Consider the following 25407-nt stretch of genomic DNA (forward strand, 5'->3'; position numbering starts at 1 on the left):
ATTAACACAGTAAACACATTAATGAAGGAAACAACGTCCACAGCAGTGTATCTTTTTTTACTGTAAAATAACATACACAACTATTGCATGACATTTTTTAATCTCCTAGCACACATTACTTCATATTCCAGATGCCCTTCAACTTAAGGTGTAATGCAAAACCTTTCAGTCCTACTTCACATTTGTCATTATGCCATCACAGTGTTCTGCACTGGCTCTACACCCTTTCAAAGTCTACTTACAAGACGTGCAGAACATAAATTGCCTCTAGGGGGTGCTACAAACACCAGATCCAAAACAAATAGTTTGACAGTCACTCATATTGTTATACTATTCTCAATATTTGTAGGGTTCAAGTAGAAGTAAGGCAGTTTAAGCTTTGAGTTCCTTGTATTGATGAACTCGCTCAGGAAGGACAACTCGGTCTGCAGTTGCTTCTTCATATTCTTGGGAGTAGCCTCATCAAAGTATTCTTCTGGGTATGTTCCAAGGGGAACCTGAAGAAGGAGAAAAAATTGTAATCTTGATGAGAATTATGGAATAGACAGAGATACATTTTGAATTCACTCAATTAAACACTGCACCTGTCTAAATCTATAGGCATACTCACAAAGTCATCAAATTTCTTGCTAAGCAACCACTCTGTGGCCATGTTGTTGACTGAGGTGCCAACATTTGGTAGGGTCTTCAAGATGGAGTCCATACCAGACCTCCCTTTCGTAGTCGGAGGAGGGTTGTTCAGAAACAAGGGGTTGTTGGCAATCCAACTGGAGTAGTCAAACTACTAGGCATAAAATAAAGAAAATGAAAAGAACAATGGAATGTATGTCATTTAGGTTATAGATAGGGAAATTCTATATAGATATTGAAGAGCTTGAGTATTTGAATGTCACCTGTCCCATGTTAAGAGCATTATGTTGAGCAGAGACAAGGAAGATGATCATTGTAATGAACTTGACCAGCTCGCCCACTGTATGAAATGATTCAGGGATTCCTGGAAAGACCAGAGCAGTCACTGTCACTGAAACATGTCACGTTCAACAATTCCTTCAGAGACATTTGCAAACTTTTAGGCTGAGTACCTGACTTGCTGTTTCCAAGAAAACCATACATGAAGATCTCTTTAATCCAGTCTTGGAGCTCCGAGTCCCTGGACACTTCACTGTCAGAGGGGTAGTAGTACTCCACCATCCCCTTGACAAAGCTATAAAACAAAACACAACACAGAGAATAGACCTTCAGAGCTCGGGTTCAGTTTAAAGTTAATCCAAAAACAGCTGAACAGCTTTGCGCTACCTGTTGATGATCTTCCACAGCTTCAGGCCGTCATCCCTGTAGTAGAAGTGGGGGATGAACTGCATTCCTCGTGCAGTAATGTCCTCCGGCAGACAGAGGGAGCTGTAAGTTAAATCTGACAGTGACCTCTTCAAAAGTTCTTTCAGACCATGTCCGTCTATCAAACCCTGAAGAAACAAACACATAAGTCAGAACACTAAACTCTTGTGGGTAACGCAATAATCTGGATCAACCCTGATCTAGTTCTATTGAACTCTCACTTTTCACACTGAGATATTAAGGGAAATGTAAACTTATGAATGGCAATGTACATTTGTCAGGGGTCCATCTGGACTGATTAGTTGTTTACGAGCAAGGACATTTATCTGCAGAGTGTAACGAAAGTGGGGAGTCAGCATCTGGAATTCAAATAAGAACAGTGGAGAGAAGAAAAGTGAATACATTGTGTTACAAAAATTCCACCAAGACAATTGTTACCGCAGTACTATGCTTTGGTAAAAGCCTAGATTTTAAAATTCCATATCACCATTTACATGTTTTTAGCCATGAATCAATGTGTACAACTGGACCCAAGTGTCCATAATGAAATGCACAATTTTACACAAAAGGTACCTTGTAAATGGGGTGTATCACAGGAAAGTTCCGAAAGGTTGCCATTGCAAAGACCTCTGCCAGCAGGTGGGTGTTCAGTAGATGGTGAGTAATCTGATAGTCATTGAAATCTGCACATCTCATATATAACTTGGCTAGCAGCCAGTCGTGCTCTGAGTCACTAGGCAGAAAGATGGGGCAATGCTCCAAAGGTACTTGTCCCAGCTGTGAGAAATGAAAATGGTCAAATAACAAAGAAGTGTATGTCTATTATACAGGCCAACATCTTTTGGGCATTAATGTACCTGGATGGCAATGGGCAGCAATTTGTCCTCTGGGTTCTTGTAGAAAAGACAGAATCCTGGAGTCAGAGGAAGAGGCTCACCATTGACAACCCTGGTTGGCAAACCCTCTAGTTTCTTATAGTCACAAATGAATATGTTCCCTTCCTGTGTGCAAAACAACACATATCATCTTAACTGCACTGTTATGGAAGACAGGAAAAACTCAGTTTGCATATCTCAAATCCACATTAACAATTAAACTCAGTTTGCATTTCTCAAATCCACATTAACAATTTAAACTCAGACCTTGATCGCTCTGGCTAGAGAGCTTCCAGACTCCAGGAAGGGCTGTACCATCTCGTCAGTGATAGGGAAGTTGGGGGGAAGTTTGGAGCAGCATTGGATCACATTGGGGTTGGTTCCATTAAGATACTGGGACCCAAAGAATTCATCATCTTTCCAATGGTCATAGACGTACTCTAGAAGGAACATTTTAATTGTCATTTAATATATAAAAGACATATTGGGTAAATTGCAAAGAGGATTACAACAGATAATATGAAAGCCCTCTTTGAGATATATTGTATTCCTGCAAAAGAAGCATAAAAAGCACAAAAGAGCATTTGTTCAAGAAGATTTGTTCATCTACCTGCTATGGGTGTCCTCTTGCACCAGAAGACCTTCTTCATGTCCTCCAAGGTTTTCCAGTGCTCAGTGGAGGATGCAAGACCTTTAAGGTTGAGCTCAGCCAAACTGGAGTGGAAATTGGACAACAGGAAAACGGTAAGAGGTTAAAAAGGAAAACGTTTAAAACTGAATTCCGAAAGGTTATTTTGTACTTGACTGTGTGTCTATTTAAAAAAATTAAAGCATTAAAATGACATTTTATTTCCAATAACAATGAACACAATGTACAAGTATACTGTATGTGTGTGTGTGTGTGTCTGTGTACACACATATATTGCACTATATACAGTAAAGTACATTTTCCACACATGGAAAATGTATCCAAACTTTTCACTGGTACTGTACACGCATACCAATACGTGTGTTGTGTATATTCCACAACATGTCTTACTCAGTACCTCAATCATTAACATACAATGCACAGTACTTGTCAATTTGGGGTGATTCAACAGCAACTCACGCCATGGATTTAGTGTAGATGAATTCTGCACGTTTAGAGAAGGAAAATTGGACTTCAGAAGGGAGGGAAAAGGGGTCAGTGATGCTGATGATGTATGGCACTCCCTTTGCATATTCAGCCCACCTAAATATTGAAACAAGAGAATGCAAATACACAGCAAAACATTCAATGGGTAATTCATCACAATGAATTAGGAAACTCGTTACAGTTTTCTAAAGAAGTAAATTGACTTCTTTTTTACAGTTTATTTAGTTTCAAAGGTTTTCCTTTAGAGAGAATGTTGGGAGACTAACTAGTAGCTAGACAATGTAAAGTGGATACATTGCAGATGCAGCTAAATGTATATCAATAATAATGTGCATTGGCCTGAGCACAGAGCAAGTACAATGACACAATCACTCACTTGAACAGTTGCTTATGAAGCTCCACCTCCTGTTTCCTGTGCTTAACCAGTAAAGGAAGCTCATCCTCAAAAACCTTGGTGGCTGAGAGATAGTGAAAAGACTTACATCATTAAATAAAAGCAATGTTTATTTACAAGATTTCATGAATAAATGAAGGCTTATTTTGTTTAACAAATACAAATTCCAGATTTACCTTGCCCCCCCCTGAGCTCTACAACCTCCCCCCTAGAAATCCATCTGTAACAGGGGAACAGGATGACATCACCCTCCGGGGTCGTCACGACGATCTTGGAGCAGAACCACTCGTTTTCAGGCAAGTAAAGATACTGTTCTTTTTCCAGCTTGACCAGGAGGGGGCGCCCCAGAGACGAGGTGCTGGTGACAGTGTAGCTGCTTGTCTGACATACAAGATGGACAATTGTCATTGATTAATAACATTTAAATGAATACTAATAATAATAATAAGTGAGCAGGAGGCCATGTGTCTGAGAGGCTGTTACTTTCATGTCCCAATGCAAACATCTCCTTCTGACGGACACTAGGATCAAGACCCCATACCAAGCTCTTCGGCTTGAAACAAATGCCTCGATGTATTGCATTTCAGTTTTGGCTTGTTCCGGTGATTTCATTTTATCATCTCAAGTCAAAAAATCCACAATTGTTATAAATAGAATATATCTTTGGCCAAATTGTGTTGATTTTGAAACAAAATGGGAAAGCTAGTACTCTTTGCACGTCTTGCTTATGTCAAAGACATATACATGATGAAGCCTGAAGTTCAACATTGTGCAGAACTTAGTTTAATAGCCTTGGTCTATGGGTGGATGTTGCAGTTTTGGTAATTGTAATAAGGTTCCACTAGACTAGAGGAAATGCTTGCAATTACTACCAAACAGAATATGACTTCTACTTACAATAGCCTAGTGTCTACAGTATTTATAGCTTAGGTCTACTTGGCAGAACACACAGTTTGGTTTCCTGTTGCAGACAGTATTTTCAAACACATTTTCAAGTTCATACAGCTTGAGAAACTGGCCCTCATTTATGAATCTATCATAGTAACCAGCACATATTAATGTGCAGAAATGATCTTCTAACATGGTTCACATGTGATTCACAAAATATTCTTATAACATTCTTATATCCCATCATCCACTGAATAAAATAATATTTGGATTTTGAATGGTTCATAGATTTTTAATTTACCTGCCCAGTTTGGAAATCCAGACCATAGTTGTCCAGGTGTGTGCGGTTACTCTGCCCGTCTGTTCCAATCAGTGTGACATACATATAGTCAGATGTCTCAGACAGCAGCCACTCACCTGTGGTCACCTCTACTTTGTATTCGGCCATGACAATTTGGCATGAAAATCACTAGAACAGATTAGAAAAAACCTTACTGTACAAGTTAATGGATTCCAGGGTATCAATTTCAGCCTGTGTCTTTAAACAGCCTGCATCCCAATACATGAAAAACAGAACCTACCATTAACTCCTGTTCAGATTAAGCTTGCTTTATCTTTTTCTCTTGACTAGAGATCAGGTTTGTTTTGGAAGCTTTATATATTTGTACAACTCCTCCCCTTTAAGAATAACATTTCAGTTGTAAAACAGGTCTCATCCAGCAGGTTTTTAAGCAAATTACCCCTTATCCTAGCCTTTAATTGTTGTTTTAAATGAAGAATAAAGTTTGGAATTAAGTTTGACTTCATTACTGAATAATACTGAAAGTTAATGTGACTGAGTTTATAAGGTAAGTGACAGAGTGTCTGTATGGGGCCTTGTTAAAAAGGCAAGCAGCGGAAGGAAAGGGTTACTTAGAGTTAGTAGTTACTTTGCAAAGTTTACTCTTTTCTTAAACAGTCTGTCTGAGCCTTGTTTTATATCGTTTTGTCCGTTCCGTGCATCGACCTGATTATGATTTTGGATTACCTATATAGCCCTGTCTGCCTGTGTATCAACCTCTGCCTGTTCCTGGACTACCCTGTTCTACAATAAACCCTCTGCACTTGGATCCTGAGTCTGGTCTGCTTACACCTAGGATGGCCTGAAGTGTTCTGACTTCTCCTGGAGATCTCATCTTCTGCAGGCTCATTCTTTAATCTATACTACAATTCCAGGACTCTGTGTGTGTGTCTTTGTGTGTGCATGTTTTTGAGTGGTAATTTTGTAAACAATTTGCTGGAAAAGCGAGCACTGTGCAAAGTTGTAATTTGGCATGTGCAAAAGGACATGTGGTGCCACACGGTTAGATGTTGTTTGGATGAGATCATTTCGTAAAGAAAAGACCTTTGCCAAAAGGTTACATACAGTATGTGTTGCCCAGGACCACCTGCAACCCCACACCCAGAATACACAGACCTGCCATAGCAACTAAACCCCCACACTCATAATTGTTTTTATCATATGCATGAATGACCAGAGGATTTGAAGGCTGAACAAGTAGTTTCTGGTTTTATAGAATTTCAACTGTGATCTGACATGTGGGCACAAAAGCAACTGAGAAAAACTGCATCGGCGTTACTTTAAGATTAATATGGATTCCATTGAAATGGGAATCTTTTTTTTCATACTTGTGTACACATATCAAAAACATTCCTGTTAAAACTCCAGCCCTAGTTGTGACACAAATTATTTTGGTGATCAACCAGCTGATTATTAAAATATAAATGTTCAGACGGGTGGCTCTTTAAGAAGAGGGTTGGACTGTCCTGACCTAGAGGGAAGAAAAGTCTGACTAATAGACTTACTGAAGGATAATTTATTTCCATCTATTTCATGTCTCTGAATATCCAAATGTATCTGAAGGATTTGTCACATACTAAACGTCATATATTGCAATTGATGAGACCAGAAGGTTAACTGGAGAGTTAATAGGCACCAGAACTTACTAAACATGTTACACCAGATGCCTCCAACAGTTTCAGGTGGCAAAAGGTGGGAAACAGGAATGGTCTGTTTTCTAGTAGACCTGGGGCTTCTTGCATAGTATTCAGGGGGTGAAAATTAAGACTCACAGGTGTAACCCTAATCATAGATACTGAATGACTGTCCTTTTGTGTAGTTAAGCTTCACTTTTACAAATACACTGATCGTACATTCACAAGGTGTCCTACTGTAGGGATGTTTTGGCAGCCCGTTTGTCACTGGTCACCCAGACACTCGTCTGGGACAGTTGTTGATTTGCATGAATGCTAAGTAGTCTATCAAATTGTGTTCTGTACCTATCAGGTGACAAAAAGAATGTGCAATATGTCGAGTCAGTGGATACCCTGAAAATGGTAGGTTAGCAGTAGAAATATAAGAACAATTAATGTAATATCATGTTATTTGAAAATGGGTGTGCAATATGTAGCCTATACGGTTTATATTTCTTTAATGACCATTTCAATGACCCATCTCACTCTTTCTCTCACTCCCCCTCACCCCATGCTCAAGTCAACATTCTACCTCCAGGTGTAATTTAACTATCGACAGTTCTATAATGTTCAGTTCTTCTCTCTCACCCCAGGGCCGGGGATGTGTGCCAAAGGTCATGCTTTAATGAAGTCCTTTAGGTGCCTTCTGAGTCAATTGTCACCTGTTTACGCGGCATATTGCATTTCTTCCATAACCTATTTTGTGTTTAAGATTTTCTGGGGGCACTCCTTCTAGGGTGTCTTAAGATCATCCAAGGACATAACAAATGTCATGCTTCTATCCTTCGTATAATAACCTTTTGCACATCTCTCCCTACTATAAGGAACCCAATCAATGATGTTATCATGTTTATATTGGTGATCAAGTCCATCTGTAGGAGTCATTTCTATGTTACTTTAATGCTTGCACTTGTTTCTGTTTTCCGAGAATTTGTGCCCTCTACAGGTCAAAAGGCCATTAAATGGGAGAGTGACCTGTTGGAGGTGCGGCTGACTGGGAGCACACAGCTTTTGACCTTGCTGATTATCTTGCAGGCTCAGTGGTCGAGGATAGGCCTCGATGCTGGTTTGTGCTCTAGGACTTTATTTATTTTCAAACCACAAGTTGTATCATCCAGTTATAATAATAGTAATAAACCAAATCACTTGGAACTGTACTTGGACCTCTTTGGATCTTTATTTCACACAACAAGCGTCAAAGAACCCCCAGTCAACGTCAACAACGTGACTATCAAAGGGACACTTGCAGGACAAATGGTCATTATACTATCCTTGGTTGGATAGACACATTTCCAGCTATTGAGCCTTTCCTATTTGTTTGATACTTGTGGACGGTTCCATGATACACAGATAACTTTCAGGATAGGTCCTCCATCACTTAGAAAATCCCTATATGAATGAGGAAAGGCCTGCTGATGGGTCAGACAGACAGCTCAGGTTCTTTCAGGGTCTCTCCAAACAAGGTCCTAATGTTTCCTTGAATGTCTGAGTCCAGCATCCAATCTATCTTTTCTTTATTTACAAAGCAAGGTGAATACAGCATCAACAACTTTTCACAGTAAGGACAAACTACCACTACACCCACTGTAGCAAATTTAAATGTACATGTATTCATTTAGCAGACACTTTTATTATCTAAAGCGACTTCCAACAGAGAGCTTTACAAAAAGTGCATAGGTCAATGATCATAAACAACGAGATAGCCACAAAAAAAATTGCGGGAAGCCAAAACATGACCATACATTGTGATAAGCAAGTGCGAATGGGAAGAAACATGAGCAAGTAGTTAAACAAGTTACAAATTAAACAACATGAACCTTAAAAGTGCAGGAGTGTACCTGTAAGAAAGCAAGCAACAATAATATAATCTACAGTGAGTAAAAGTAGGTAACTCAGTTACAACTAACCAACAAGTTACAACTAACCAAAGAGTCCCTCAGTAAGTGACATTGTGTTCCTGGAGGAAATAAACTAACATCGGATCCAACAAATCTTAAGTACTGTTGTACTCCCGGAACACAAAGCAACTCTCCTTTTAATATCCCCGTCTCTTGTAATACATTCAAAAACAACTATTACATGACATTTCAAACTTCAACTTCAGGTATAATGCAAAACTTTTCAGTCCTACTTCACAATTGTCATTAAGCTATCACACTGTCAGGCTCTACACCCTTTCAAAGTCTACTTACAGACGTGCAGAACATAAATTGCCTTTAGGGGGTGTTACAAACCCCAGATCCAAAACAAAAATAATTTGACAAAATCACTCATATTGTTATACTATTCTCAATATTTGTAGGGTTCAAGTAGATGTAGGGCAGTTTCAGCTTTGAGTTCCTTATATTGATGAACTCGCTCAGGAAGGACAACTCGGTCTGCAGTTGCTTCTTCATCTTCTTGGGAGAAGCCTCATCAAAGTATTCATCTGGGTATGTTCCAAGGGGAACCTGGAGGACAAGAAATGGTGTCTTGATGAAAATTATGGAATGGACAGAGATAAGTTTGAATTCACTCAATTATTATCATTGCTCCTATAAAAAACTATAGGCATCCTCACAAAGTCATCAAATTTCTTGCTGAGCAACCACACTGAGGCCATGTTGTTGACTGAGGTGCCAACATTTGGTAGGGTCTTCAAGATGGAGTCCATGCCAGACCTCCCTTTCGTGGTCGGAGGAGGGTTGTTCAGAAACAAGGGGTTGTTGGCAATCCAACTGGAGTAGTCAAACTACTAGGCATAAAATAAAGAAAATTAAAAGAACAATGGAATGCATGTAATTTAGGTTATGGATAGGGAAATATCATGTGATAAATATATATATATATATATATATATATATATATATATGAGCTTATTGACTATTTGAATGTCACCTGTCCCATGTTAACAGCATTGTGTTGAGCAGAGACAAGGAAGAGGATCATTGTAATAAACTTGACCAGCTCGCCCACTGTATGAAACGATTCAGGGATTCCTGGAAAGACCAGAGCAGTCACTGTCACTGAAACATGTCACGTTCAACAATTCCTTCAGAGACATTTGCAAACTTTTAGGCTGAGTACCTGACTTGCTGTTTCCAAGAAAACCATACATGAAGATCTCTTTAATCCAGTCTTGGAGCTCCGAGTCCCTGGACACTTCACTGTCAGAGGGGTAGTAGTACTCCACCATCCCCTTGACAAAGCTATAAAACAAAACACAACACAGAGAATAGACCTTCAGAGCTCGGGTTCAGTTTGAAGTTAATCCAAAAACAGCTGAACAGTTTTGCGCTACCTGTTGATGACCTTCCACAGCTTCAGGCCGTCATCCCTGTAGTAGTAGTGGGGGATGAACTGCATTCCTCGTGCAGTAATGTCCTCCGGCAGACAGAGGGAGCTGTAAGTTAAATCTGACAGTGACCTCTTCAAAAGTTCTTTCAGACCATTTCCATCTATCAAACCCTGAAGAAACAAACACACAAGTCACAACAATAAACTGTTGTGGCTAACACAATAATCTGGATCAACCCTGATCTAGTTCTGTTGAACTCTCACTTTTCACACTGAGATATTAAGGGAAATGTAAACTTATGAATGGCAATGTACATTTGTCAGGGGTCCATCTGGACTGATTAGTCGTTTACGAGCAAGGACATTTATCTGCAGAGTGTAACGAAAGTGGGGAGTCAGCATCTGGAATGCAAATAAGAACAGTGGAGAGAAGAAAAGTATATACATTGTGTTACAAAAATTCCACAAAGACAATTGTTACCGAAGTACTATGCTTTGGTAAAAGCCTATATTTTAAAATTCCATATCACCATTTACATGTTTTTAGCCATGAATCAATGTGTACAACTGGACCCAAGTGTCCATATTGAAATGCACTATTTTACACAAAATGTACCTTGTAAATGGGGTGTATCACAGGAAAGTTCCGAAAGGTTGCCATTGCAAAGACCTCTGCCAGCAGGTGGGTGTTCAGTAGATGGTGAGTAATCTGATAGTCATTGAAATCTGCACATCTCATATATAACTTGGCTAACAGCCAGTCATGCTCTGAGTCACTAGGCAGAAAGATGGGGCAATGCTCCGAAGGTACTTGTCCCAGCTGTGAGAAATGAAAATGGTCAAATAACAAAGAGGTGTATGTCTATAATACAGGCTAACATCTTTTTGGCATTAATGTACCTGGATGGCAATGGGCAGCAATTTGTCCTCTGGGTTCTTGTAGAAAAGACAGAATCCTGGAGTCAGAGGAAGAGGCTCACCATTGACAACCCTGGTTGGCAAACCCTCTAGTTTCTTATAGTCACAAATGAATATGTTCCCTTCCTGTGGTCAAAACAAAATGTATTATGTTAACTGCACTGTTTCCATTTAGTCATTTAGCAGACGCTCTTATCCAGAGCCATTTACAGTAAGTACAGGAAAATTTCCCCCGAGGCAAGTAGGGTGAAGTGCCTTGCCCAAGGACACAATGTCATTTTGACGCGCCCGGGAATCGAACTGGTCGCCAGGAATCGAACTGGCGACTTTCAGATTACTAGCCCAATTCCCTAACCGCTCAGCCACCTGACTCTCTGACTGTTATGAAAGAAAACTCAGTTTGCATATCTCAAATCCACATTAACAATTTAAACTCAGACCTTGGTCTCTCTGGCTAGAGAGCTTCCAGACTCCAGGAAGGGCTGTACCATCTCGTCAGTGACAGGAACGTTGGGGGGAAGTTTTGAGCAGCATTGGATCACATTGGGGTTGGTTCCATTAAGATACTGGGACCCAAAGAATTCATCATCTTTCCAATGGTCATAGACGTACTCTAGAAGGAACATTTTAATTGTCATTTAATATATAAAATACATATTGGGTAAATTACAAAGAGGATTACAACAGACAATATGAAAGCCCTCTTTGAGATATATTGTATTCCTGCAACAAAAAAAGGCATAAAAGCACAGTTTTCAAAAGAGCAAAGTACTGCTGTGCTGAGAATTTATTGGTTGGTTGCATAGTATTGTTTGAGGGATTTGTTCATCTACCTGCTATGGGTGTCCTCTTGTACCAGAAGACCTCCTTCATGTCATCTAAGGTTTTCCAGTGCTCAGTGGAGGATGCAAGACCCTTAAGGTTGAGCTCAGCCAAACTGGAGAAGGAGGTTGGACAACAGGAACGTAAAAAATAAAAATTGATTAAAACTCAGTGAATTCTGAAAGGTTATTTTGTACTTGACTGGAAATGTCAAATTTTATGTGAGGGGTAGGATGTCAGGGAGTCACCTGGTTCACGTGACCAAGCCTAATGAGTCACCTGATAGCTAATTTCAATTAAATGCAGGCCTTTTGTTTGCTATGAGAGCGAGACAAACGCATAAAGCGGGTAAGGGTCACAGGCGTTCTTTTAAAAACAGGTTATGCATAGCTTAATCAGCAGTAGCCCATCCTTACCGGTGTTTGTGTTTTATTTTGAATGTTATAAAGGTAAATGTGTGTGCCTGCACTGCTCTGTATTGATTATGCACTTAACGTCTTTATAGTGCACCGTGCTAAAACTACTCAGTCTATGACCCTGCACAGACGTACAGGTATTTTAGTTACATGAAGCATTGAACAGATAGCCTGTAAATTCAGTATCTTCGATGGGCAAGTAACTAATGGGTAGTTTGCTACTTTTCAGGAGTCAGTAGCCACTGTTTTTCCCTACCTTATATTTAGTACGAAATTAGATATTTGAACTATTCCCTGTACCCGTTCAACTAGTGTAAACCAGCAGCTCAGGGTTTGGGTTATGCTCTGCTACAATGTGTGCCTTTTGATGTACGTGTATGAAACCACCTCCAAGTTGTGTTTTGCTTTTCACCGATTTTGTTTGGCGGGACCTACTCCTGTCCTTTTATGTATTTGCCGTGAGAGTGCCCTCTTTTGGGGTGATTTTACTATGATCATTTGATCTTTGTTATTTTTTAGCAGTGATAATAGCAAAATTGCAGCTTTGGTGCAGCACTTTGTATTAGTGGCTTGTGTGAGCACTTTATAGGATTGTGCAATATTATAAATAAAGTGCATTATTTTAGTAGCCACCTTCTCCCTCATTCATTTCCTTGAGTAGCCATTAGTGGGGAATACCATCCTAGCTACCACTGATTCTTAGCCAAGATTCAGTCGGGTGAAGGTTACTTATATAAAACATAACTGTTCAGCATTGAAACTTCATTGTATTTCCAATACTAATTTACACAGTATACAGTCAAGTATACTGTGTGTGTGTGTGTATATATAGCACTATATACACACACATACCAATACGTGTGTTGTGTATATTTCAAAACATGTCTTACTTAGTACCTCAATCAATGTACAGTACTTGTCAACTTGAGGTGTTTTAACAGCAACTCACGCCACGGATTTGGTGTAGATGAAGTCCACAAGTTTAGAGAAGGAATATTGGACTTCAGAAGGGAGGGAAAAGGTGTCAGTGATGCTGTTAATGTAAGGCACACCCTTTGCATATTCAGCCCACCTGAATATTGAAACAAGAGAATGCAAATAGACAGCAAAACATTCAATGGGTAATTCATCACAATGAATTAGGAAACTCGTTACAGTTTTCTAAAGAAGTAAATTGACTTCTTTTTTACAGTTTATTTAGTTTCAATGGTTTTCCTTTAGAGAGAATGTTGGGAGACTAACTAGTAGCTAGACAATGTAAAGTGGATACATTGCAGATGCAGCTAAATGTATATCAATAATAATGTGCATTGGCCTGAGCACAGAGCAAGTACAATGACACAATCACTCACTTGAACAGTTGCTTATGAAGCTCCACCTCCTGTTTCCTGTGCTTAACCAGTAAAGGAAGCTCATCCTCAAAAACCTTGGTGGCTGAGAGATAGTGAAAAGACTTGCATCATTAACTTACGTTATTAAATAAATGCAATGTTTATTTACAAGATTTCATGAATAACTGAAGGCTTATTTTGTTTAACAAATACAAATTCCAGATTTACCTTGCCCCCCCCTGAGCTCTACAACCTCCCCCCTGGAAATCCATCTGTAGCAGGGGAACAGGATGACATCACCCTCCGGGGTCGTCACAACGATCTTGGAGCAGAACCACTCGTTTTCAGGCAAGTAAAGGAACTGTTCTTTTTCCAGCTTGACCAGGAGGGGGCGCCCCAGAGACGAGGTGCTGGTGACAGTGTAGCTGCTCGTCTGACATACAAGATGGACAATTATCATTGATTAATAACATTTAAATGAATAATAATAATAAGTGAGCAGGATGCCATGTGTCTGAGAGGCTGTTACTTTCATGTCCCAATGCAAACATCTCCTTCTGACGGATACTGGAGTGGTAAGATCAAGACCCCACCCCTAGTTCCTCAGCTTGAAGCAAATGCCTCGATGGATTGGTAGTATTGCATTTCAGTTTGACTTTTTCTGGTGATTTTATTCAATCAGCTCAAGTCCAAAAATCCACAATTGTTATAATACATCTTTGGCCAAATAGTGTTGACTTTGAAACGTACTGTGTACTCTTTGTACACTTTGCTTATGTCAAAGACACAGACATGATAAAGCCAGAAGTTCAACATGGTTCAGACAGTATCTTGGTTTAATAGCCTAGGTCTATGGGTAGGATATTGGAGTTTTGAAATATACCAATTGAAATATGGTTCCAGAAGAGGAAATGCTTGCAATGACTAGCAAACAGAGAATATGACTTATGAGCGGAGCAAGTTCGGGCATGGCACTTGGGCAGCGTGCGTCATATCACCCATTTAACTCGTTGCTCCCTGCCTCATGTCATGCATGCTGCAGTGAAGGCATGGAGCGCTTCTCCATGTACATCCATTCCGCCAGTGTTAAAACAAATGTTCATGTATATGAATAAATGGTGAAATCAATCACGTGAGTGTCTTGACTGAACTACTTATAATAGGCTATTGCCTACAGTATTTATAGCTTAGGCCTACTTGGCAGAACACAGTTTGTAGGCTACATTCATTAACCTAGCCTGGTTTCCTGTTGCACACAGTATTTTCAAATACATTGTCAAGTTCATACAGCTTGAGACACTGGCCCTCATTTATCAATCTATCATAGTAACCAGCACAGATTAGTGTGCAGAAATGATCTCCTAACAGGGTTCACATGTGATTCACGAAACATTCTTATATCCCATCATCCACTGGCATGAACAAAATATTTGGATTTTGAATGGTTCATAGGTTTTTAACTTACCTGCCCAGTTTGGAAATCCAGACCATAGTTGTCCAGGTGTGTGCGGTTACTCTGCCCGTCTGTTCCAATCAGTGTGACATATATATAGTCAGATGTCTCAGACAGCAGCCACTCACCAGTGGTCACCTCTACTTTGTATTCGGCCATGACAATTTGGTATGAAAATCACTAGAACAGATGAGGAAAAAACCTTACTGTACAAGTTCATGGATTACAGTGTATTAATTACAGCCTGTGTCTTTTAAAGACCCTGCATCCTAATACATGAAAACAGAACCTACCGTTAACACCTCTTCAGATTTTTGCTTGCTTTTTCTCTTGTCTAGAGATCAGGTTTGTTTTGGAAGCTTTTATATATTTGTACAACTCCTCCCCTTTAAGAAAAAGAATTCGGTTGTGGAAAAGGTCAGATCCAGCAGGCTCAATAAACCCCTAAGGTTAGAGATGATCTCTTACATCTTGCCTTTATTGTTATGTTGGTTTATACAAAGAATGAAGTTTGGAATGAAGTTTGGCTCCGAGCCTACCTAGGATGGCCTGAAGTTTTCTCAGAAAAAGATATATCTCTTCTGCAGGCTCATTCTTTAATCTATACTATAATTCCAGAACTCTCTGTTTGTCTTTTTGTTTGTGTGTGTGCACATTTTATAGTGGTAACTTTGTTGACAGTTGTGAATTAATATTGCACAATTTTGTGAGATTACTGTAAGGTTTTATCTTTGTTTGGGGTAAACCAGAGATGTAAACGATTTAGCCTATGTCATGTAATACCTACTCAGTAGGCCACCTGTTTTTGGACACAAACTTTTGTTGTTGTTGCTAAAACACAGACTTGACATTCAATGTAAAAGTTAACTCTGAATTAGCCCGGACAGAGGCCTGTGTGTGAACCCTCTAAAATGGTCCCTCATTTCAATTTGAATAAGGTAATGTAATGCATCTTCTATAGATGTTAAGCTATAGATGAGTATCAAGGTGGCATAATTTGTATGCTGATGACACACAACTTGATCTGCCTTTGAAACCCAATGATACTGTTTAACCTCTTTTTATACTGCATTGCGGATATAAAAAAGTGGCTTTCAAGTAATTTTCTCCAACTAAACTAGGAAAAGACCGAAGTGATCATTTTGGTCCTGCTGGCTCGAGAGCTAGTCTTCGTAAAATGATTAGTAATTTTTTTCTCTAGTGTCAACTCACATGTTAGGAACCTTGCAGGGGCGTGTCCAGACATTTTTAATAGGGGTGGCACCAGGGGTGGCCCGCCTCTGACTGGGCATATAGCCAATCATATATTGGGGTGGCCAATCAGATTTCAGGGGTGGCCCGTGCCACCCTAGGCCACTCCCTAAACACGCCCCTGGAACCTTGGGTTCATTATTGACTCGGACCTTGGGTTGGTCAAGCAGATTAACTCTGTGGTGAAAAATCGTTTCTATCAGTTACGACTGATTTCCAAGGTCAAATCTGCTTTGTCTTTTAAAGACCTTGAAACTGTCATTCATGCTTTTATCACCTCACGTTTAGATGATTGTAATTCCCTCTATGATGGTCTCCCCAAGTCCTCAATTGACCGTCTTCAGATGGTGCAGAATGCTGCTGCCAGAATTTTATCGTCCACTACAAAGTTTGACCACATTACCCCAGTCTTGGCCTCTTTGCACTGGCTTCCTGTCCAGTTTAGATTACATTTTAAAATGTTATTGTTTGTTTTTAAAGCTCTTAATGGACAGGCCCCTTCATATATCTCGGACCTCTTAAAATTACACACACCCATTAGGTCACTGAGGTCTGCGGACAAGCTACTTTTATACACTCCCCGATCACGCTGTATACACACAAGTGATAGGGCCTTTTCAGTTGTTGGTCCTAAACTGTGGATTCAGCTTCCCCTGTCTATTAGGCAGACTCCATCTTTGTCTATTTTTAAATCCAAGACCCACCTTTATGTTCTGGCGTTTCCCACCACTTGAGTTGTGCTGTTGCTTGTTTTGCTGTTGTTGACTGTTTTGTATTTTGTTTTTACTTTGTATATTATAGTGCTTTTTAAATATGTATTTGGATTACTGTTTTTGTGCATTTGTTTGGCACCTTGGTCAGCCTTGCTGTGTTGTGAGTGTGCTTTATAAATACAATTTACTTACTTACATACATTATACTAAACCCAACAAAACTGAATTCACAATTTTCAGCAATTCAGACTATGGTGGAAGAGAATACTGACATTTGATATTGCTTGCTTCATTGAAAGGTTGTTGGCAGCTCAGTGTATACCATTTTGTTTCAGCTAAATTCATCCTTGACCACCTAAACCACCTACCCCCACCCCTCCTCCATGGGAACAGTTATGTTGCCACAGTCTGGCAACAGGACAGTTCATGATCATGTTGAAAACTGAACAGTTGAGTTTTCCCTGGAAGATGTAATAAAACAAATGAACTCATAAAACAAAAGCCTCTTCGCTCAATTGGATAGACCTACAACCAATCATAGCAACGAAATCTGTTGTTTGTTAATTAACTACTATGAATTAGTTTGTTAACTAATTCCACCCATTGCTCTTTCGTGACGTTGTTGATTACGTTGCTGTCCATCATCTGTCCATCGTCGTATAAAGCCCACCCTGGCAATTTCATTGGTCCGCCCAGCTCCTGGTTTAATATAGTTTGTCCCCAATACGAGCCCCTCCAGACCCAACTTCCCGACCAAATTTTTGGTGTGGGCGGGGCTAAGTTGGGCTGGAAGCCAGGCTAGTAATGAGCTACTAGCTCAGCCCTTTTCGAAGGCAAGGATATCTTTTGTAAAGCCAACAAGCCCCAACTAGCGCAGGCATTCACTGATTTCTCAAGCAAGACATCTAAAAAAACTGTCCTGGATTCTATCCCACCAACTGAGCAATATACCCTTGACGGTGGCTCCCTGGTTCACCGCTTGGCATGGAAAAAGAGGGCCATATGCAGACTTTACCATACACCATTATGGTAAAGCAACAGTTGTTTTTGAAGTTTTATCAAAGTTCCTTCCATCAAAGACAATACGCATCAGAGACGTGGTGAAACACTCACCCCATTGTTAACTTCAATGCAGAGACTGATTTTATGGGAAGAAAGGATGATTTCCTTTCCAGATCTTGCAACAAACAAGAACTTCTCAATCTTATGACCGAGGAGCTGGAGAAGGGCTGCACTGTTAGTAATGCATCAGGTGATGCTGACGTGGACATTGTCAAAGCTCCAGTTAAGGCCTAAGAACATCAGCCCACAACCTTGATAGGGGAGGATACAGACATACTCATTCTTTTCGTCTACTATGCTGGGACGAACAATAGAGGCCTCTAGAGTCCAAAACTACTGAAGTGTACAACATTAGTGAGATGAAACGCCTTCTGGGTAGTGACTTGTGTTCCCAGTTGCTGTTTATTCACGCCTTCACAGGATGTGATACAACCCGCATTTTTTGTGTTGGCAAACAGACAGCGTTCCAGAAACTTGTGAATGGTGAATCAACTATCCTGTCCTGTCCTGTCCAATGTGTTTCTGCTCCCACATCAAGCAAGGAATGTCATAGAGGATCCTGGGGCCAAGGCAATGGCAGTGATGTTTGGCGGAAAGAGTACCTATTCACTTGTGTTACATCCCTCGCCGTGCTTGTATGCGTGTTCTGCATTGTTGTGTGCTTGTCTTCCCTTCTGTTTCCCCTCATTCTCGTTGCTGCAACCAGGTGCCCGTCAGCGATTGGCTCCCGCCTCCATTCCCCGTCACCGCTGCACCTACGCTCATCAACCTCCGTCCAGGATTGGCTGTCGTCACCACTCCCCCGTCGCCAACACCCTGCACTCGTCCAATCGTCTGTCTGTCCACATTTAAAACCTGTTCTGTTCGGTCTCTAGCCCTGTGTAAGGAGTGTGTGCCATGTATGTTTTCTTAGTATAGGGACATCTTTTGGTTGCGCAGATAGAACCCTTTTGTTACTTACCTTTCTTTTTTTCCCCTTTTTTTTTGTGTGAAATAATTCAGTTCAGTTTTGGCTTGTTCCGGTGATTTTATTTTAGTCAAAATCCACAATTGCTATGAATAGAATATATATCTTTGGACAAATTGTGTTGATTTTGAAACAAAATGGGAAAAGTAGTACTCTGCACTTTTTGATTATGTCTAAAACATTGACATGATGACGCCAGGAGTACAGTGAGACAATCTACAGCGCAAGACCTGACAAGCCAGAAGTTCAACATGGTGTAGACAGTATCTTGGTTTAATAGCCTAGGTCTATGGGTAGGATGTTGGAGTTTTGATAACTGTAATACGGTTCCACAAGAGGAAATGCTTGGAATTACTAGCAAACTGTAAAGCAGATTTTCTGTGTACATGTGCAGCCTGAGTCTCTGTAAGGTCAAGATGTCCTGCAGCGAGGCCCCCTCTGAACAGAATATGGCACAAAGCCCAGACAGTGGGGAGACAGTAAGGAAAATCATGTACATGTACAACTAGGGCTATGTGATTAACGACCACTTCACCTGCTGAATGTTCTAGTGCATCAGCGCACTGACCACTGAAGACCTGTTACAAAGTAATTCTGTGCATTCTATATCTGTGCTGTCCAACTCATGTATTGAAGCATGGCTGAGAGACAGAGTTTTCACTCATGCCATCAGTTTGTCTTGAACTGATTGTTTGAATCAATAAAACATATCAGAAAAAACCTTACTGTACAAGTTCATGGATTCCAGTGTATTAATTTCAGTCTTAGTCTTTTAAACAGCCTGTATCCCAATACATGCAAACAGAACCTACCGTTAACACCTGTTCAGATTTAGCTTACTTTTGCTTTTTCTCGACTAAAGAGCTTTATATATTTGTACAACTCCCCCCCCCCCCCGCCCCCCTCCGATCAAGGTCCTAATATTTCCTTGTATGTCTGAGTCCAGAATCCAATCTATCTTTTTATTTGCAAAGCAAGGTGAATACAGCATCAACAACTTTTCACAGTAAGGACAAACTACCACTACCCCTACTCTAACACAAATCAACTCTCATTTTAATAACCCCCTCTCTTGCAACACTATTGCATGAAATTTTACAATCTCCTGGCACACATTACTTCATATTCCAGAAGCCTTTCAACTTCAAGTGTAATGCAAAACCTTCCTACTTCACATTTGTCATTATGCTATCACAGTGTCAGGCTCTACACCCTTTCAAAGTTTACTTAGACGTGCAGAACATAAATTGCCTCTAGGGGGTGTTACAAACACCAGTTCCAAAACATTTATTTCTACAAAATCACTCATATTGTTATACTATTCTCAATATTTGTAGGGTTCAAGTAGATGTATGGCAGTTTCAGCTTTGAGTTCCTTGTATTGATGAACTCGCTCAGGAAGGACAACTCGGTCTGCAGTTGCTTCTTCATCTTCTTGGGAGAAGCCTCATCAAAGTATTCATCTGGGTATGTTCCAAGGGGAACCTGGAGGACAAGAAATGGTGTCTTGATGAAAATTATGGAATGGACAGAGATAAGTTTGAATTCACTCAATTATTATCATTGCTCCTATAAAAAACTATAGGCATCCTCACAAAGTCATCAAATTTCTTGCTGAGCAACCACACTGAGGCCATGTTGTTGACTGAGGTGCCAACATTTGGTAGGGTCTTCAAGATAGAGTGCATACCAGACCTCCCTTTCGTGGTCGGAGGAGGGTTGTTCAGAAACAAGGGGTTGTTGGCAATCCAACTGGAGTAGTCAAACTACTAGGCATAAAATATAAAAAATGAAAAGAACAATGGAATGCATGTAATTTAGGTTACATATAGGGAAATAGCATGTGATAAATATATATGTGTATATATATATATGAGCTTATTGACTATTTGAATGTCACCTGTCCCATGTTAACAGCATTATGTTGAGCAGAGACTAGGAAGATGATCATTGTAATGAACTTGACCAGCTCGCCCACTGTATGAAACGATTCAGGGATTCCTGGAAAGACCAGAGCAGTCACTGTCTCTGAAACATGTCACATTCAACAATTCCTTCAGAGACATTTGCAAACTTTAAGGCTGAGTACCTGACTTGCTGTTTCCAAGAAAACCATACATGAAGATCTCTTTAATCCAGTCTTGGAGCTCCGAGTCCCTGGACACCTCACTGTCAGAGGGGTAGTAGTACTCCACCATCCCCTTGACAAAGCTATAAAACAAAACACAACACAGAGAATAGACCTTCAGAGCTCGGGTTCAGTTTGAAGTTAATCCAAAAACAGCTGAACAGCTTTGCGCTACCTGTTGATGATCTTCCACAGCTTCAGGCCGTCATCCCTGTAGTAATAGTGGGGGATGAACTGCATTCCTCGTGCAGTAATGTCCTCCGGCAGACAGAGGGAGCTGTAAGTTAAATCTGACAGTGACCTCTTCAAAAGTTCTTTCAGACCATTTCCATCTATCAAACCCTGAAGAAACAAACACACAAGTCACAACAATAAACTGTTGTGGCTAACACAATAATCTGGATCAACCCTGATCTAGTTCTGTTGAACTCTCACTTTTCACACTGAGATATTAAGGGAAATGTAAACTTATGAATGGCAATGTACATTTGTCAGGGGTCCATCTGGACTGATTAGTCGTTTACGAGCAAGGACATTTATCTGCAGAGTGTAACGAAAGTGGGGAGTCAGCATCTGGAATGCAAATAAGAACAGTGGAGAGAAGAAAAGTGAATACATTGTGTTACAAAAATTCCACAAAGACAATTGTTACCGAAGTACTATGCTTTGGTAAAAGCCTATATTTTAAAATTCCATATCACCATTTACATGTTTTTAGCCATGAATCAATGTGTACAACTGGACCCAAGTGTCCATATTGAAATGCACTATTTTACACAAAATGTACCTTGTAAATGGGGTGTATCACAGGAAAGTTCCGAAAGGTTGCCATTGCAAAGACCTCTGCCAGCAGGTGGGTGTTCAGTAGATGGTGAGTAATCTGATAGTCATTGAAATCTGCACATCTCATATATAACTTGGCTAACAGCCAGTCATGCTCTGAGTCACTAGGCAGAAAGATGGGGCAATGCTCCGAAGGTACTTGTCCCAGCTGTGAGAAATGAAAATGGTCAAATAACAAAGAGGTGTATGTCTATAATACAGGCTAACATCTTTTTGGCATTAATGTACCTGGATGGCAATGGGCAGCAATTTGTCCTCTGGGTTCTTGTAGAAAAGACAGAATCCTGGAGTCAGAGGAAGAGGCTCACCATTGACAACCCTGGTTGGCAAACCCTCTAGTTTCTTATAGTCACAAATGAATATGTTCCCTTCCTGTGTGGAAAACAAAACATATCATCTTAACTGCACTGTTATGGAAGACAGGAAAACTCAGTTTGCATATCTCAGATCCACATTAACAATTTAAACTCAGACCTTGGTCTCTCTGGCTAGAGAGCTCCCAGACTCCAGGAAGGGCTGTACCATCTCGTCAGTGACAGGAAAGTTGGGGGGAAGTTTGGAGTAGCATTGGATCACATTGGGGTTGGTTCCATTAAGATACTGGGACCCAAAGAATTCATCATCTTTCCAATGGTCATAGATGTACTCTGGAAGGAGCATTTTGATTGTCATTTTATACATACAAGACATATTGGGTAAATTACAAAGAGGATTACAACAGACAATATGAAAGCCCTCTTTGAGATATATTGTATTCCTGCAAAAGAAGCACAAAAAGCACAAAAGAGCATTTGTTCAAGAGGATTTGTTTATCTACCTGCTATGGGTGTCCTCTTGTACCAGAAGACCTTCTTCATGTCCTCCAAGGATTTCCAGTGCTCAGTGGAGGATGCAAGACCCTTAAGGTTGAGCTCAGCCAAACTGGAGAGGAAATTGGACAACAGGAAAACGGTAAAAGGTTAAAACAAATCAATTAAAACTTAGCAAGGTTATTTTGTAGCTGTGTCTTAAAAAATTTTTTTACACAAACTACAAGTATACTGTGTGTGTGTGTATGTATATATATATATATGTAATGGATAATGCCCGACGAGGTGTAAAATATCACCTGATAATGGACTCCGCGTAAGCAACCGTCCTCCGCAGGTGATATTGTACACCTCGTCGGGCATTATCCCTTACACATAGCACTACATACACGCACACGCATACCAGTACGTGTGTTGTGTATCAACAACATGTTTTACTCAGTACCTCAATCATTAACATACAATGCACAGTACTTGTCAATTTGGAGTGAATAAACAGCAACTCACGCCATGGATTTGGTGTAGATGAAGTCCCCAAGTTTAGAGAAGGAAAATCGGACTTCAGAAGGGAGGGAAAAGGTGTCAGTGATGCTGTTAATGTAAGGCACCCCCTTTGCATATTCAGCCCACCTGAATATTGAAAAAAGAGAATGCAAACACAGGTTCTGAAGCAACACAGCAAAACATTTCAATTGGTAATTCTTCAATGAATTAGGAAACTAGTTACTTTAGCCAGTTTTCTAAAGAAGTAAATTGACTTTTTTTAACTTTATTCATTTATAGTTTCAAAGGGTTTCCTTTGGAGAGGAAATGTTGGGAGGGTAACTAGTAGCTAGACAATATAAAGTGAATACATTGCAGATGCAGCTAATTGTATCTGCATGTCAATAATAATGTGCATTGGCCTAAGCACAGAGCAAGTACAAAGACACAATCACTCACTTGAACAGTTGCTTATGAAGCTCCACCTCCTGTTTCCTGTGCTTAACCAGTAAAGGAAGCTCATCCTCAAAAACCTTGGTGGCTGAGAGATAGTGAAAAGACTTGCATCATTAACTTACGTTATTAAATAAATGCAATGTTTATTTACAAGATTTCATGAATAACTGAAGGCTTATTTTGTTTAACAAATACAAATTCCAGATTTACCTTGCCCCCCCCTGAGCTCTACAACCTCCCCCCTGGAAATCCATCTGTAGCAGGGGAACAGGATGACATCACCCTCCGGGGTCGTCACAACGATCTTGGAGCAGAACCACTCGTTTTCAGGCAAGTAAAGGAACTGTTCTTTTTCCAGCTTGACCAGGAGGGGGCGCCCCAGAGACGAGGTGCTGGTGACAGTGTAGCTGCTCGTCTGACATACAAGATGGACAATTATCATTGATTAATAACATTTAAATGAATAATAATAATAAGTGAGCAGGATGCCATGTGTCTGAGAGGCTGTTACTTTCATGTCCCAATGCAAACATCTCCTTCTGACGGATACTGGAGTGGTAAGATCAAGACCCCACCCCTAGTTCCTCAGCTTGAAGCAAATGCCTCGATGGATTGGTAGTATTGCATTTCAGTTTGACTTTTTCTGGTGATTTTATTCAATCAGCTCAAGTCCAAAAATCCACAATTGTTATAATACATCTTTGGCCAAATAGTGTTGACTTTGAAACGTACTGTGTACTCTTTGTACACTTTGCTTATGTCAAAGACACAGACATGATAAAGCCAGAAGTTCAACATGGTTCAGACAGTATCTTGGTTTAATAGCCTAGGTCTATGGGTAGGATATTGGAGTTTTGAAATATACCAATTGAAATATGGTTCCAGAAGAGGAAATGCTTGCAATGACTAGCAAACAGAGAATATGACTTATGAGCGGAGCAAGTTCGGGCATGGCACTTGGGCAGCGTGCGTCATATCACCCATTTAACTCGTTGCTCCCTGCCTCATGTCATGCATGCTGCAGTGAAGGCATGGAGCGCTTCTCCATGTACATCCATTCCGCCAGTGTTAAAACAAATGTTCATGTATATGAATAAATGGTGAAATCAATCACGTGAGTGTCTTGACTGAACTACTTATAATAGGCTATTGCCTACAGTATTTATAGCTTAGGCCTACTTGGCAGAACACAGTTTGTAGGCTACATTCATTAACCTAGCCTGGTTTCCTGTTGCACACAGTATTTTCAAATACATTGTCAAGTTCATACAGCTTGAGACACTGGCCCTCATTTATCAATCTATCATAGTAACCAGCACAGATTAGTGTGCAGAAATGATCTCCTAACAGGGTTCACATGTGATTCACGAAACATTCTTATATCCCATCATCCACTGGCATGAACAAAATATTTGGATTTTGAATGGTTCATAGGTTTTTAACTTACCTGCCCAGTTTGGAAATCCAGACCATAGTTGTCCAGGTGTGTGCGGTTACTCTGCCCGTCTGTTCCAATCAGTGTGACATATATATAGTCAGATGTCTCAGACAGCAGCCACTCACCAGTGGTCACCTCTACTTTGTATTCGGCCATGACAATTTGGTATGAAAATCACTAGAACAGATGAGGAAAAAACCTTACTGTACAAGTTCATGGATTACAGTGTATTAATTACAGCCTGTGTCTTTTAAAGACCCTGCATCCTAATACATGAAAACAGAACCTACCGTTAACACCTCTTCAGATTTTTGCTTGCTTTTTCTCTTGTCTAGAGATCAGGTTTGTTTTGGAAGCTTTTATATATTTGTACAACTCCTCCCCTTTAAGAAAAAGAATTC

General features: G+C 40.2%; 3 protein-coding genes across 6 annotated transcripts; all 3 read right to left on the reverse strand.

Annotated features, from left to right (window-relative positions):
- Positions 1–120: 120 nt before the first annotated feature.
- Positions 121–5230, reverse strand: LOC124462831 (hydroperoxide isomerase ALOXE3-like). Its single transcript, XM_047014500.1, has 15 exons — positions 5209–5230; positions 4929–5096; positions 3916–4120; positions 3722–3803; positions 3319–3441; positions 2821–2924; positions 2478–2650; positions 2193–2336; positions 1909–2112; positions 1608–1694; positions 1297–1463; positions 1083–1204; positions 894–994; positions 611–781; positions 121–497 (listed from the first exon to the last, which is right to left on the reverse strand). Exons 2-15 carry the CDS (start codon positions 5073–5075, stop codon positions 318–320), a joined length of 2010 nt encoding a protein of 669 aa, XP_046870456.1. The 5' UTR covers positions 5076–5096; positions 5209–5230; the 3' UTR covers positions 121–317.
- A 2907-nt stretch (positions 5231–8137) lies between these two features.
- Positions 8138–15263, reverse strand: LOC124462830 (hydroperoxide isomerase ALOXE3-like). 3 transcript variants are annotated; one of them, XM_047014496.1, is made up of 15 exons: positions 15150–15260; positions 14869–15036; positions 13632–13836; positions 13425–13506; positions 13022–13144; positions 11668–11771; positions 11275–11447; positions 10817–10960; positions 10533–10736; positions 10232–10318; positions 9921–10087; positions 9707–9828; positions 9518–9618; positions 9201–9371; positions 8138–9090 (listed from the first exon to the last, which is right to left on the reverse strand). In XM_047014496.1, exons 2-15 carry the CDS (start codon positions 15013–15015, stop codon positions 8911–8913), a joined length of 2010 nt encoding a protein of 669 aa, XP_046870452.1. In that variant the 5' UTR covers positions 15016–15036; positions 15150–15260; the 3' UTR covers positions 8138–8910. The 3 variants fall into 3 exon arrangements, with proteins under 3 accessions (XP_046870452.1, XP_046870453.1, XP_046870455.1); XM_047014497.1 differs by having other exon boundaries at positions 9051–9090; positions 9296–9371; positions 15150–15263; XM_047014499.1 differs by lacking the exon at positions 8138–9090 and having other exon boundaries at positions 9221–9374; positions 15150–15261.
- A 4534-nt stretch (positions 15264–19797) lies between these two features.
- LOC124462826 (hydroperoxide isomerase ALOXE3-like) lies at positions 19798–25407 on the reverse strand. 2 transcript variants are annotated; one of them, XM_047014491.1, is made up of 15 exons: positions 25297–25407; positions 25016–25183; positions 23779–23983; positions 23572–23653; positions 23137–23259; positions 22638–22741; positions 22295–22467; positions 22049–22192; positions 21765–21968; positions 21464–21550; positions 21153–21319; positions 20939–21060; positions 20750–20850; positions 20540–20615; positions 19798–20334 (listed from the first exon to the last, which is right to left on the reverse strand). In XM_047014491.1, the coding sequence occupies exons 2-15, from the start codon at positions 25160–25162 to the stop codon at positions 20309–20311; spliced, it is 1761 nt and encodes a 586-aa protein (XP_046870447.1). In that variant the 5' UTR covers positions 25163–25183; positions 25297–25407; the 3' UTR covers positions 19798–20308. The 2 variants fall into 2 exon arrangements, with proteins under 2 accessions (XP_046870447.1, XP_046870446.1); XM_047014490.1 differs by having other exon boundaries at positions 20445–20615.

Source organism: Hypomesus transpacificus, unplaced genomic scaffold (assembly GCF_021917145.1).
Source record: "Hypomesus transpacificus isolate Combined female unplaced genomic scaffold, fHypTra1 scaffold_253, whole genome shotgun sequence".
Taxonomy (NCBI): Eukaryota; Metazoa; Chordata; class Actinopteri; order Osmeriformes; family Osmeridae; genus Hypomesus; species Hypomesus transpacificus.

What these genes read in the sequence shown, in the direction of transcription:
- LOC124462831 (XM_047014500.1), bottom strand. Translation starts at nt 5,075, where the DNA reads ATGGCCGAATACAAAGTAGAGGTGACCACAGGTGAGTGGCTGCTGTCT. An exon ending in TGGATTTCCAAACTGGGCAG is followed by an intron (nt 4,121 to 4,928) that starts GTAAATTAAAAA and finishes CTTGTATGTCAG; the next exon opens with ACAAGCAGCTACACTGTCAC. An exon ending in TCTTGGAAACAGCAAGTCAG is followed by an intron (nt 995 to 1,082) that starts GTACTCAGCCTA and finishes TGGTCTTTCCAG; the next exon opens with GAATCCCTGAATCATTTCAT.
- LOC124462826 (XM_047014490.1), bottom strand. Translation starts at nt 25,162, where the DNA reads ATGGCCGAATACAAAGTAGAGGTGACCACTGGTGAGTGGCTGCTGTCT. An exon ending in AGAGCTCAGGGGGGGGCAAG is followed by an intron (nt 23,654 to 23,778) that starts GTAAATCTGGAA and finishes ACTATCTCTCAG; the next exon opens with CCACCAAGGTTTTTGAGGAT. An exon ending in ATCTACACCAAATCCATGGC is followed by an intron (nt 22,742 to 23,136) that starts GTGAGTTGCTGT and finishes TTTCCTCTCCAG; the next exon opens with TTTGGCTGAGCTCAACCTTA.
- LOC124462830 (XM_047014496.1), bottom strand. Translation starts at nt 15,015, where the DNA reads ATGGCCGAATACAAAGTAGAGGTGACCACTGGTGAGTGGCTGCTGTCT. An exon ending in TGATACACCCCATTTACAAG is followed by an intron (nt 10,319 to 10,532) that starts GTACATTTTGTG and finishes TTTGCATTCCAG; the next exon opens with ATGCTGACTCCCCACTTTCG. An exon ending in CTGTGGAAGGTCATCAACAG is followed by an intron (nt 9,829 to 9,920) that starts GTAGCGCAAAAC and finishes TTTGTTTTATAG; the next exon opens with CTTTGTCAAGGGGATGGTGG.